The sequence below is a fragment of the Rhinatrema bivittatum genome, chromosome 8, assembly GCF_901001135.1.
Source record: "Rhinatrema bivittatum chromosome 8, aRhiBiv1.1, whole genome shotgun sequence".
Taxonomy (NCBI): Eukaryota; Metazoa; Chordata; class Amphibia; order Gymnophiona; family Rhinatrematidae; genus Rhinatrema; species Rhinatrema bivittatum.
The window spans coordinates 110,582,676-110,596,131 of record NC_042622.1 but is presented as its reverse complement, the minus strand read 5'-3'; the positions used below and the strand labels follow the sequence as shown (position 1 = coordinate 110,596,131).

At 40.8% G+C, this 13,456-nt stretch overlaps 1 protein-coding gene across 1 annotated transcript; it reads right to left on the bottom strand.

The window, feature by feature from the left end:
- Positions 1 to 1,518: 1,518 nt before the first annotated feature.
- Positions 1,519 to 7,676, bottom strand: HSPA5 (heat shock protein family A (Hsp70) member 5). The gene is made up of 9 exons (XM_029612925.1): positions 7,522 to 7,676; positions 6,474 to 6,629; positions 5,810 to 6,041; positions 5,295 to 5,429; positions 4,637 to 4,749; positions 4,163 to 4,553; positions 3,419 to 3,656; positions 3,041 to 3,208; positions 1,519 to 2,483 (listed from the first exon to the last, which is right to left on the bottom strand). The coding sequence occupies exons 2-9, from the start codon at positions 6,587 to 6,589 to the stop codon at positions 1,921 to 1,923; spliced, it is 1,956 nt and encodes a 651-aa protein (XP_029468785.1). The 5' UTR covers positions 6,590 to 6,629; positions 7,522 to 7,676; the 3' UTR covers positions 1,519 to 1,920.
- Between the last annotated feature and the right edge of the window lie 5,780 nt (positions 7,677 to 13,456).

Here is a 13,456-nt window from a genome sequence, read left to right as displayed (position 1 = left end):
CCTGAGGAGCTAGCCCTGTGTGAGACTGGCCCTGACCTGGATCGCCCAGGGCCTCCTCACAGTGTGCGCATAGGGCGTCTGCTTCCTCGCTCTGTGCGGCTCTGATGTGGCATGCTGGGCAGAGGCCTTGAGCTTTTATTCTTGTTTCTGAAGGTGCCATTTCTGTGGACGCGTAAGCTCTTATGCGCTCCATTGCGTCTGATATGTGCGCACAGATGTGCGCCTAGTCAAAGATGTGCGAGTGAGATATGCGCGCCTAAGATTATGCACACAAGGGATTTTGTGCGCTCGGATCGGGCAGTGGTCGGCGTGGCGAACAAGGCCAAGATGGCGACGGCGAGCAATATGGCGACCTCCTCTGAGGGTCTCCACGTGGGCAGACCCTAGGATGGCCGGGGCCCTGCCCTTCTAGGGCGGATCAACCCGGCGGCACAGACTTCCGATCGCTGACCTGTGCTCCTCCTCGAACTTCGGAGACTGGCTTAAAGTAGAAGATTTCCACCTTACCTTGTCTTCGGCGCTTCCCGGTTTCGTCCTGGGCGGTCTCCCGCTGCGGGGGGGGGGGGGGGGGGGGGGGGAAGAGGGTAAGTACCTTCACCGCCGCTCGAGGGGATGCACCCGCTGCCTCTCAGCCGTGCCCGAGATTGGGGGCTAAGTCCTCGCTGCGATTCGGCTCCGGACCGAGGCTGCCTCTACGCCGCTCCCGAACTCCTCTCGCTCAGGGGCTAGGTCCCGGCCACCGGACCGAGGCTCTCACCTCCGAGGGACCACGGAAATCACCTCAGGAAACTCAACTGGGGGAGGGACCAGAGGGTATCACCGCAGGAGTGCGGGGCTCGTAACGCTCTGAGAGCTAGCAGATAGCTCCTAACTGCTTTGGAGACTGAAAATACTGAGGAGCTGCACTTCCTGCAGGGGTATATGTACTAGGGGCTGACGTCAGATTGAAATCTGATCCGTCTCCAACTGCTAACAGGAGTACACTACATCTGCTACATGCTAGGAAAGACCTTATTATTCACCGATGTGGTAAAGTACTATTTTGAATAGAACTTAATTAGAAATGAGTGGCATACTGAGATTTTACATTTGTTTGTGTAGGAGAGAAGGTGTGAAGAAGACAGACATTGGCAGCAGATGTGTTTCAGACAACTTCCCAATAAGTTTAACTGTATAAATTATGCAGACATATAAAGCTCTCTCATAACATAGTAAATGACAAGATGAAGACCAAAAACATCCAGTCTGCCCAGCAAGGTGTTTAGTGTTTGACTGCAACCAAATGGATTTAGGGTTGTATTTAAGACCATAACCCAGCAAGACCTTATTTAGTCTGAAAAATCTAACCATAAAGATTTAAAAAAAATAAATAAAAATAAGGGGCGGGGGGGTGCTAAGTAAGCAAGAGAGATATATATTCATTCAGTGGCAGGTTAGGTCTATAGAAAGAGGCAAGCTTGCTATTACATAAAAATTTGCAGTTTTAGTCACCAAGAACACAAACCAAAGAATGCAAGCCAGTGTAAATATCACACATTTATTGTAGTCAATTATAGTAGGAGAAAAAAAAAAAAGTCTACATAAAAATGCACATGACCAATTTTCAAATAAATAGAAAGGCTTGTGATATGAACATATGGTTTGCAAAACCAGCCCCTGATCCCTTTAGGTATTTTCCCCACACCTCCTGCTGTAAGAGGAAAGGAAAATTAGTGCCCCCCCACCCCCCCCCCCAATACACACACACTTTCAACCTAGGTGAGTACAACTGCTAATGAAAAGCAGTAAACAGCCATTTAGGCTAGCATTAACTCCACTGTACAGTGAAGATTCTGCACATACATTCTTGAAGAGTTTGTTCAATATTTTCCTAACAAAAAAGTTCCTGAGTCCAGTATTTACATTACAGCATTCAAGAGTTTACAACTCATCCTTCTCTGCTTCTTCTTCCCCACCAGGAGGTGGTGCTCCTGCACTCCCATAAAGCTTGCTTACAATTGGCTGCACAATATCTTCTAGCTCTTTCTTTTTAGCTTTAAAATCTTCTATGTCAGCATCTTGGTGACTGTCAAACCATTCAATTTTTTCTTCCACTGCTTTTTCAATGATCTCCTTGTCTTCAGATGACAACTTACCACCCAATTTCTCTTTGTCACCAATCTGATTCTTTAAAGAATAGGCATAACTCTCCAGCTCATTTCTACTGTCAATACGCTCTTTAAGCTTCTTGTCTTCTTCTGCAAATTTCTCTGCATCAGTTACCATTCTTTCAATTTCTTCAGGCGTTAGCCGATTCTGATCATTGGTGATAGTGATCTTGTTTTTGTTACCAGTACCCTTGTCCTCAGCTGTAACACGAAGGATGCCATTCACATCTATTTCAAAGGTGACTTCTATCTGAGGAACACCACGAGGTGCTGGGGGAATACTTGTTAAGTCGAAAGTGCCCAGAATGTGATTATCCTTAGTCAATGGGCGTTCACCTGCAATAAGAACAAAAATTAGTTGGTTTTTTTTTTAAGAGAGTAAACACTCCAGTGCAGCATGAACTGGATATAATCTAGTTTCAATAGAAAGCTCTCAACACCCTGAAAGTAAACTGCCCACAAAAATTACAATGCACCCTTAAGTATATACATAGATACTATGGAACCAAATAAGTTTTTTTTTTTCAATTACCACATACACAAAAGTTTGAATGTGATAATGTTGAGAGCTGCTACAATCCCAAAGACAAGTCACCCAGGTGCTTACAATGTGTAGTGATTGCCACCAGAGTAAGAGGCAGCCATGAGAAACAAACATTTGATAGTAATATGAGCACAAAAAAAAAAAAAGTTATGATACATGACTAGTAATGTCATTTAGTGGTTTTGAATCTCTTAATAGCAGATGTTGAGAACTTCGTACTTTATGCACAGACAAGGGAAGTAACCCTACCCTTCTTAGCCTCAATACAAAGAAAAAATGTTCACATCCTTCTCTCATGGCTTACCAGATGAAGCATCACTTGGTGTAGAAAGTATTTCAGATCATTTACCTTCATAAACCTTGATTGTGACTGTGGGTTGGTTATCTGAGGCCGTAGAGAAGATCTGCGATTTCTTTGTGGGAACAACTGTGTTTCTTGGGATAAGTTTTGTCATGACACCTCCAACAGTTTCAATACCAAGAGTAAGAGGACACACATCAAGCAGCACCAGATCACCTGGAAAATAAGAGAGACATGGCCATAGACATACCAGCTATATAGGCTTGTTTACTATTATACTGAACTGCTACTAGCAACACTTTATAAAGTGGCCTCCTCTATAAAGCTTTAAATGCAAAAAAACAATGCTTCCCACAATACAGATTGACATTTAAGCATATAAATTTTTTTTCCCCGACATTTTAAAGAGACTGCCATAGTACTCACCAGTATCTTGATCACCAGAGAGCACACCAGCCTGAACAGCAGCACCATATGCTACAGCTTCGTCAGGGTTAATGCCACGAGAAGGTTCTTTGCCATTGAAGAACTCTTTCACCAATTGTTGAATTTTAGGAATTCTAGTGGAACCACCAACAAGTACAATTTCATCTATGTCTGATTTCTTCAGATCAGAATCCTCCAAAACCTTCTGCACGGGCTTCATGGTTGAACGGAAGAGATCCTAAAATGAAAAGCCATGTTCATAAATATCCACCATTTCTAGTAGACATTTAAGAGTCATCTACTAAATCTATTGTCTAACATCAAATTATATAGTCAATTGCAAGTTATAAATACTGACATTGCAGTTTTACTCTCAGGCCCACCATAACCTAGCAGCAGCATCATGTACTATGTTTAGTTTGAGGCCTGACAAAGTAATGTACTCAGGGTTACTGTATGCAGAAGAAATCTGTACTGCATGAAGCAGCTTCCCCTCAAACTCTGTTCTAGTTTTAGTCAAAATAAGGCAGAGGGACATCAGTTAAATGTTTTGTAATGAAGTTTACATAGAAGACACTGCTAGATAACCACAGCTTATTCACAAGGACTTGTCTTACCACAAAAATGCCCAGATCTATCAGTGCCATGTAGCTGAAACTTTACACCCTCCTTCAGCTTGAGAACTTTTAAACTAGGCCACTAATCAAGGACCCCAAATAAGTTGAGGGGGGGGGGGAAGCTTACCATGTTTAGCTCCTCAAACTTAGCCCGGGTCAGTGTTTCAGAGAAGTCCTCGCTTTCAAAGAAGGATTCAATTTCTATCCTGCTCTGATGCTGTGAGGATAAGGCTCGCTTTGCTTTCTCCACTTCACGGCGTAGTTTCTGAACTGCTCTATTGTCTTTCCTACAGTCCTTTCCAGTCTTCTTCTTGTACAGTTTGATAAAATGCTCCATTACACGCTGATCGAAGTCTTCTCCACCCAAATGTGTGTCTCCATTGGTAGCTACCACTTCAAATACCCCATTGTCTATTGTGAGCAGAGATACATCGAAGGTACCACCACCCAGATCAAACACAAGAATGTTCTTTTCTCCCTCCTTCTTATCCAAGCCATATGCAATAGCAGCAGCAGTACTGTTAAAGAAAGTTTAAAGGGAATTATTTATCATTATAAATATACTCCTGCTTCACAAAATAAGTAATGCATAAGAACTTACGGTTCATTGATGATTCTCATTACGTTTAATCCAGCAATGGTACCAGCATCCTTAGTGGCCTGACGCTGGGCATCATTGAAATAAGCTGGTACAGTTACAACAGCATGAGTAACCTACAAATAATGTTCAAGATATTCAATACTGGAATGTGCATAAAAAGAATTCTCATTATAGAGTTGGTGTAAATACTTGTTTTGACATCACATGCTAGATAATTACATTCAACAATGCTAGAACATTGTTGAATGTAAAGCTTATTGCTGTGTTATTGTTTATTGTAAACAGAGGTGATGTTTTTAACGTGCCCCGGTATATAAAAAAAAAAAAATCACTAAATAAATAAAATAAATATTTTCCAAGAACACTTTATGCAAGCACTCCAGTTTCCTCTTGTACTGGCAGTGAAATCACATACATTTACTATGCGCTTTCCAGGACACACATAATTGAGCAGCTCCTTGTAATTTGTAAGTTATGGAACAACTTGTATTTAAAAAAAACAAAACCAAACACCCACACCTCATTTTCTCTCTCATTTCTAATGTGATATTAGACATCCAATTCAGAAAGATATTAACCTTAAGATTCACAAAACTAACTAGTTATGCCATGAATATGGGATTAATAGATTACAAAGTTACCACAAATGTTTTTTTACCTTCTTCCCTAGGTATGCTTCAGCAGTTTCCTTCATTTTTGTTAGAACCATTGCAGAAATTTCTTCAGGAGCAAATGTCTTTTTCTGTTCACCTATAGCAACCTGAATATATGGTTTGGTCTTCTTTTCAATTACCTGTTAAAGACAAGAAATTTGCTAAATTAACTGCACTTGCAGTCAAGTTTTTTGGGGATGTGGGGGGGGGGGGGAGAAAAAGAGTATCAAGTGCCTCAATTTTATAATAAAAATTGATCCTTTAAGATGTAATCTATTTGCCATTCTATTAATCCAGAATATCCTGTATAGTCCAATTTTTTTTTTATTGCTCAAAGTCTCATATTGGTCTAGTCTAGCTATAAGCATGTTCAACTAAAGTTCATTAATTTACAACATTCATAATCAAGATATACTATTTCATGTTTAACACAATTTCCCTATATGCCCCAAAGCCCCAGAAGTAAAAAAATAAGATGAAGATAGGAGCTAAAGGAGGCTAAAGGAAAGATGGTACCCACCTTGAAAGGTAGATACTTGACATCTTGCTGAACTGATGGATCATTCCATGTGCGACCAATCAGACGTTTGGCATCAAACACTGTATTTTCAGGATTAGAAGTTAACTGATTCTTTGCAGCATCACCTATGAGACGTTCTCCTTCTGGTGTGAAGGCCACATAAGATGGAGTAATTCTGTTACCCTGGTCATTAGCAATGATCTCCACACGTCCATTCTTGAACACCCCAACACTTTAAAAAAAATAAATAAATAAAGAGGTAAAATATATATATTTGACATATCCTGGAAAATAAACTCCCAACAACCCCCCCCCCCCCTCCCTTCTATAGCCATATAGAATGTGGAAAGCAAGACCATCACGCAAACACATTATATCCTTAAGATTTTAAGACATACTTGATTGACCCCAGCTAACATGGATATTAAAATTATGCATTCTTATTTCACAGAAACCCAAAATATTTTTTCATCCTAGCTTAATATTGCCTTTTGAATTTTATGTTTCAGACATCTGTAAGATTGATATTTCTATATTCAAGACAAAGACGTTTAACCTTGGAGGAACTTAGCCTGCCAGTTTCCCTCTATATTACAAATATATACAAAAGTACGAAGGTCATAAACCACTCCAGCAGCATCTTCCAATTTGAAGAGTCACATACCATGAATACGTGGTGCCAAGATCAATTCCCACTACTGTCCCAACGTCTTCCTTTTTATCATCATCATCGGCAAAGCCAGCGCCGATGACCAGCAAAATAATCAGATAACACTTCATGCTGATCTGATGTCTTGCACACTAATACGAACGATCCTAGCTGTAAAGATAAAACGTATTAGCCTCTAACGTGAAAAAGGGAGCGGAAAAAGTCATTGCTTAAGCGACACCACATCAGGACGAATTATGAAATAAGTTAAAAAAAAAAAAAAAGAAGAAGGTGGTCTGGGGTGGAAAAACAGGGTCAGCAGACATTCTTCCCTCCCGCAAGCCCGCTAGAGAGATCAGCGAGCGGAAGTGAGCTCAGAGGTGAGAGTAGGCCGTCTTTCACATGCGATTACACTGCAGACAAGGTGGAAGCGCTCGTATCAAACGAATGGGGGGGGGGGGGGAATCTTTTTTGTTTGGTTTTATAGCGCGATGAATTAGATAAGGTCACAATCCTAGAATAGGTTTTGTACCATGGGCTAGAAGCAGGAAAGGCAAGAATTTTATACTACATTTCCAAAATCGAGATCTACACAAAACACTCAAGTAGTTAATATTTATAGAAGCTGGAGAAGAATACTAGATGCCCACAGTTTCTCGGAACCAAAGCCACAACACATTAGAAAGTACTCCAAAGCATTAGAAAAACAGACCAACTCAAGCCTAAGAAACAAGAGATCTAGGACAGAAAAGGGTGCGACAGACATCTTTTTTACTAGGATCGGATGGCGAGCGCTCCCATAAAAATTATAGTCTTTACACGTCGTGTGCACTCACCAATACCAAAACAGTCCACGGTCCCCCGCCCGTATAAAGCCATTTAACGTTACACAACTCCCCCAAAACAGCAATATGAGACACCCTTTCCCATCCCATCCCACGCCACGCGACTGACCCCTCAGCCAACTACATTCACAATGGCCAACACCCACGAGAAACCGAGCAGAAAGAAACAGCCGACCAGGCTTCTCCTCCACGAAACTAAAACGATGCTTCTGACTTACTGAAACAGGTTTAGGAACGAGGCTTCCCTGCGAGCGCTACCCACTTCTCTTCCACTCCACCGTACGTTATCACGTCGTTAATTGTCACTATGATGCAGCCTCTCTGCGTCCCTTCGCTTATATATTCTAACCGGCTCCTCATCGTGGAGCCCCTTCATTGGCCAAAGCGCCGGGTGTTGGAGTTGCTGGATTGGCCACCGAAACTAAGCTGGCCGCTCTCGATTGGCACACGTCCTGACCGCGCCGTGACGTTTTCGGAGGCGGAGAAAGGGGAGACCGCGCCTCCTGTTCCCTCTATTCCCATTGATTCGTGCTCCAAGGCCAGGCCCAATGAGGAAACGAACTGTGCCAGGCGGAGATCGTCGATTGGTATATTGAAGGTTGTCGATTCGTACGCGTCACAGGCGGGGGCGCGCTGAGCAAGTGGTGACGAGGGTCTGCGCGCGCAGAGGATCATTCGTTTGGCTAGGGTCGTTTCTCGAAATTTCTCATATCTCTTCAATTACAATAATCTTCGTTATTTTGCCTTAATATTGTATTCTTTGTTGTGGGAATGGCGGATGAAAAAGGATAAATCGGAAAATGCTACTGCTTGCTTCATCGAATTAGAAGCTTGTATTACTTTTATAATTCTCCATCAATTTAAAGAACTGAACCTTTGCATACAGGGCTGCACATCACATTAAATGATTCTTCCTGCTTTTAACAATGGCAGGTAATGGTTTTCTAAAACTAAAAGTGCTTACTCACAAACGTGACAGAAAAGCAGTACTGCCAATGCCTAATGTTTAAATTCAAATTGATGTCAATTAAGCATAACGGAAACCTCCAAATCAAACAATGTCATAACACACCACAAAAAATAAATAGTTTGTTAGTTCTTAAGACTCAACTTTGTGGGTTACCATGGATGTTGAGGGCACTTAAAAAATTGACAATAGGTAGACAACTTCATCCGTAAAAGAAGTTTGCACTGTTCAGTCAGCACATAAATCCACTCTAAAAAGTAACTAAGTATGAAAAGTAGACAAAGATGCATTGGTGCACCAAGCTCAGTGGCATCTCTAAACAGAAGTATTTGGAGGATGGGGAGGCAAGGGGGGACAAGCTAACGGTAGATAAGAAAGCCTATGAACCATTTCTATGCATCAAACGTGATCCCTTACCTTTAAATTTGCTACAAAGGACACAAGAAGAAAAATCCCCACAACCATTGGTGTAATTAAACCATCCCTCACTGTCCAGCCAGTTTCAACTACCCAATTTAAATTACCAGTAAAATGATTGGATAGCATCATTCAACCAATTCTATACAGATATGGGAGTGAAGTCTAGACTCTTATACAGAAAGGAACACAATCTCAACAAACAATACTGCACTTCTAATTCTGTACTACACACTCCTTACCCACATAAATTTCTCCAACAACAGAGGTAGAATGTTTCCCTTTACAAGTCACATACAAATGTTTCCAGATCCTAGTGCCACTAGTAACAGCAAGACAAACACCTTCTACTGCCAGTAACTCAAAATCGTGCACAAATGTCACTGAACGTATGTAGAAAACGTGTCATACCATAACAGCATAAACTCATGACAAACCACAGCAACTCTACTTGGAAAAGGGCAGTACACAAATATTACTACAGGCCCCAGAACATCAATAAGAGACTGCTATAGATCCCTACACAGAAGCTACACACTAGCGCAATCCCTCACCCCAGTCACATGCAGAATACCTAATATAAAATAAGGGGGCACAATTTATTTATTTATAGATTTATTTATCGCCTATCTACACTTCTAGGTGATTTACAATAAACATACAGAGTCAAATAAGCAACAATGATAAAATAAAAACAGCAAAAATTAAAATAAAAGGGCATATACATTTATCTAATAGATCCAATTAATCATGAATGGTATTTAAATGTTATAACTGACAAACGTGTGTAAATAAATAGGCATTTAGCATCTCCCTAAAATCAATTAAGACTTTCTTTTTTTAATTGAAAGCATGCAGACAAAAACTGAAATGGAAACCCACAAGAAGGCAGACTATATGCAATGCAACACCAGAGAGAAAAAGATTCATTTTCTCCTGTACAGAGCAGAATACAAAGCTATAAGAAATGCACATTCCCAAAGCTGACATATTTTCACTCTAAGAAAATATTTTACTTTCAGTTTTATCTTTATCTGACCATTTTATTTGTTAAATTGGGTGGGACCTGATCTCTTTTTGGTCTTCTGCTGTGCTCCTTTCTAGAATTTTTTTCCATTTCTCTTTTCCTGTCTTCTTACCTTCCTTCCCTACCTGTCGCCAAACATTGACCTTTTCATCATTTGTCTCCAGTTCTCTCTTCTGTCTCTCTATCCTTTTATAGCTAAAATTCACCCTTCTCCATTTAACCCACCAAATCTTTATAGTCTCTTGCATTTTACTTCTATCAAATACACATTTTCCACTCTTACCCCCTCTTCAGCCCTCCCATTGCTCAGTCTCTCCTTCCCTAGCCTATTCCCCCTATCTTTCACCCACTCTCTAGACCTCTATTTCCACCCTCTACTCATCCCTTCCCCTGCTCTTATCTACATTCCTCTGCCTCTCATGCCCTTACCATCTCCAGCGCCTTCCTGTCACATTCCTTTCCTGGCCTCCAGCCCATTCTTCTGTCAATTACCTCCTACCCAGACTCCTTACCTCTTTTTCACTACCTCTCCAGCCCTATTTCCATTCTTTCTCACCCCATTCACATAAGATTTGCCATATTGGGTCAGACCAAAGGTCCATCAAGCCCAATATCCTGTTTCCTACAGTGACCAAGCCCAGTCACAAGTACCTGACAAGATCCAAAGGGGTAGATAGATTCCAAGCTGCTTATCCCAAGAATAAGCAGTGGATTTCTGCAACTCTGCCTTAATGGTTAATGGACTTTTCCACCAAGAACTCATCCAAACCTTTTTTAAATGCAGCTATACTAATAGCTTTCATCACATCCTCTGGCAACAAATTCTAGAGTTAATTATACGTTGAGTAAAACATATTTTCTCTTATTAGTTTTAACTTCATTGTGTGTCCCCTGGTCTTTGTACTTTTCAAGAGTAAACAACTAATTAACATTTACTCGTTCCATTCCATTTATTATTTTATAGACCTCTATCATATCTCCCTTCAGCCATCTCTTCTACAAGCTGAAGAGCCCTAATGTCTTTAGTCTTTCTTCATAGGGGAATTGTTCCATCCCCTTTATCATTTTGGTCACTCTTATGGTATCTTTTCTAATTCTGCTATATCTTTCTTGAGAGGTGGTGACCAGAACTGCACAGAATACTTAAGATGAGGTTGCACCATTGAGCAATACGGAGGCATGATATTCTCTGTTTTATTCTCCATTCCTTTCCTAATAATCCCTAGCATTCCATTTGCTTTCTTGGCTGCTGCTGCTGCACATTGAGCAGAAGATTTAAACAAATTTTCAATGAATACACTTAGATCCTTTTCCTGAGTAGTAACTCCTAATGTGGAACTTTGCATTATGTAGCTATAATTTGGGTTACTCTTCCCTAAGTGCACCACTTTTCACCGCACTATCCCTTTCCTCTCTTTCACTCCTCTAAAGCACCATTTCTTTTCACCATTTCTCCTCCTTTCTCCAGGTCATTCACACCACCTATAACATAAGATATGCCACATTGGGTCAGACCAAGGGTCCGTCAAGCCTAGTATCCTGTTTCCAACAGTGGCCAATTCAAGTCATAAGTACCTGGCTATTACCCAAACCTCTCCAAGCCTCCTTCTCTTACCTCCATCTAACATACTCATACCTACCCAACTGCTGAATCCCGTGTCCCCCCCCCCCCCAAATCCCTGATCTGTCCCCACTCTTATCTATCTTACCCCAGATTCTTACCCAGTCCTTGAGTTCCCATTTTTCTCTCCTAAATTCTCAAGTCCCCTTTTTACCATTCCCTAGTCCCTACTCTCCCACCCATTCCCCATTCTTTCACTGCTCTCTTCGCCTCCCCCGCCCATCAACTTCCACTGCAATTTCTCCCTCTCCTGAACAAGTCCCTCCTCCCCCAACCAATTTCTGAGTCTTTACTCTTCCCCTAAATCCTCAATCTCTCTTTTGCCCCTCCCCAAGGAGCTTCTAACTAACCTGCAGCCTAGCACCCCTAACTCAGTGTGGCTGCAGCTCTTGCTTGGATACCTCTTCCATCTTGAGGACTGAATAGTTGACACATGAGCTGATTGAACAGTGGGGCTCTTGCATCTACAGCGTTCTGCATGGTTCAAATATGAGCTGGATTTAGCTACACTGAGAAAGGACAATTTTCAGACAGGTGATTAATGTGGATAAAATGTTTTTAGTCACTAATATCGCTTTGAAAATCATCTTCAAAAGCTAGCTCTTGAACAGGATAATCTGCTTGTCTGTATTATGTCCCTGGATACCATTAGTACGTGGGTGCCAACCTGGCACAGAATAATAGTGGTATTTCATATGCTGATTTGACTCTGGTCATCAGCAAAAGGTGCTGAGATTTACACTGTCATCATAGTGTGATGTGGACTAATTAAATAGCTGGACTGCTAGTTCTCACTTCAGGGACACCCAATTATAAACCTGTACGTGTACATGAATTCTACGTTCCACTTCTTCAATCTTGGCTGTTGTAGAGACTTTATCATATGATTAGGACTGGTTTGGGTTGTCCAGCATAACAAAGCAGCATGGCATGTTCAGCTTGGAGTCTGACAGTCAAGACAGTATTTATCCAGGGTGCAATGTCCATTGTTTTTAATTATCTTAATGAAACAGCATAAAGAGAAATGTCAAAAAGGTCCCTGCATTATCAGAACTGTAAGAAAGCCAAGCCAATAACTACAACTTAAAGTCTGTCTGCTGAAAATATTTGTAAAAAATATTTCAAACTAAAGGGTTTTTCCCATAATAATGGTAGCAATCAAAAGTAAAAGGAGGTGGAAACCCAAAATCACTGGTGTACTTCAGTAACAGTAATTGGGAAAAACTTTAAAATCCACAAAACTAAACTAGCTGTTCAAAGAGATGTTTTATTAGTTTATAGAAACTAACATCTTAAAGGATCATGTTCACAAACCCCCAACACGGCATGATGCTAAACCTTGCTGCAGAGATCTCGTCCCTGAATTTCTTTAGCAACAGTGCAGCACCTCCCTATCGAAGTTATTTTTTTTGTTAATAAGCTGTGCCCTGACCTCATCAATAAGCCCTTGCACCAACTATATTGAGATCTGGTCCCTCATGACACAGTCAATCTAAACACGGTCTGTGCCGGGGGTCCGTGAACATGATCCTTTAAGATGTTAGTTTCTATAAACTAATAAAACATATCTTTGAACAGCTATTTTAGTTTCATGGACTTTAAGGTTTTTCCCAATCACTATTGCTGTTACTGGAACAATCAAAAGTAGCCATGGAACTGCAAGCTCATGTTCAAAAGGACAGAGTTTCCTTTTAAAAATTCGGCTAAACATGCACAATGCAGGTACAGAGTTATCTGCATACGTTTGTGACTACTTTGTGCCTTTTTCAAAGCAAACAGATGAAATTAAACATGGAGATTTTACTCATGGACTGGCCCAAGTTTGAAAGTACACTTGTTCTCTTTGTTTTGAAACTTGACATGGATACTTGACATTTGCATTTGCTTTTTCTGCAGGTATGTTTTCATGGAAGATAACGAATAGATTTCAAAAATTTCATCCATGCATGTTATTTTCCTTCCCAACCTATTTATTTAAAAAAAATTATAGTCCACCTATCTACAAATCTAATCAGATAACATTAGAACCCACAGACACAGGAAGAACAATGTTTAGTAAATAAGCTCCAAACTGTCACTTTTTAACTGCAGCAGCATTATGATCTCTCTCATTTTGTCCTT

What these genes read in the sequence shown, in the direction of transcription:
- HSPA5 (XM_029612925.1), bottom strand. Translation starts at nt 6,589, where the DNA reads ATGAAGTGTTATCTGATTATTTTGCTGGTCATCGGCGCTGGCTTTGCC. An exon ending in CTTGGCACCACGTATTCATG is followed by an intron (nt 6,042 to 6,473) that starts GTATGTGACTCT and finishes TTTTTTTTAAAG; the next exon opens with TGTTGGGGTGTTCAAGAATG. An exon ending in TCAAGTATCTACCTTTCAAG is followed by an intron (nt 5,430 to 5,809) that starts GTGGGTACCATC and finishes TGTCTTTAACAG; the next exon opens with GTAATTGAAAAGAAGACCAA.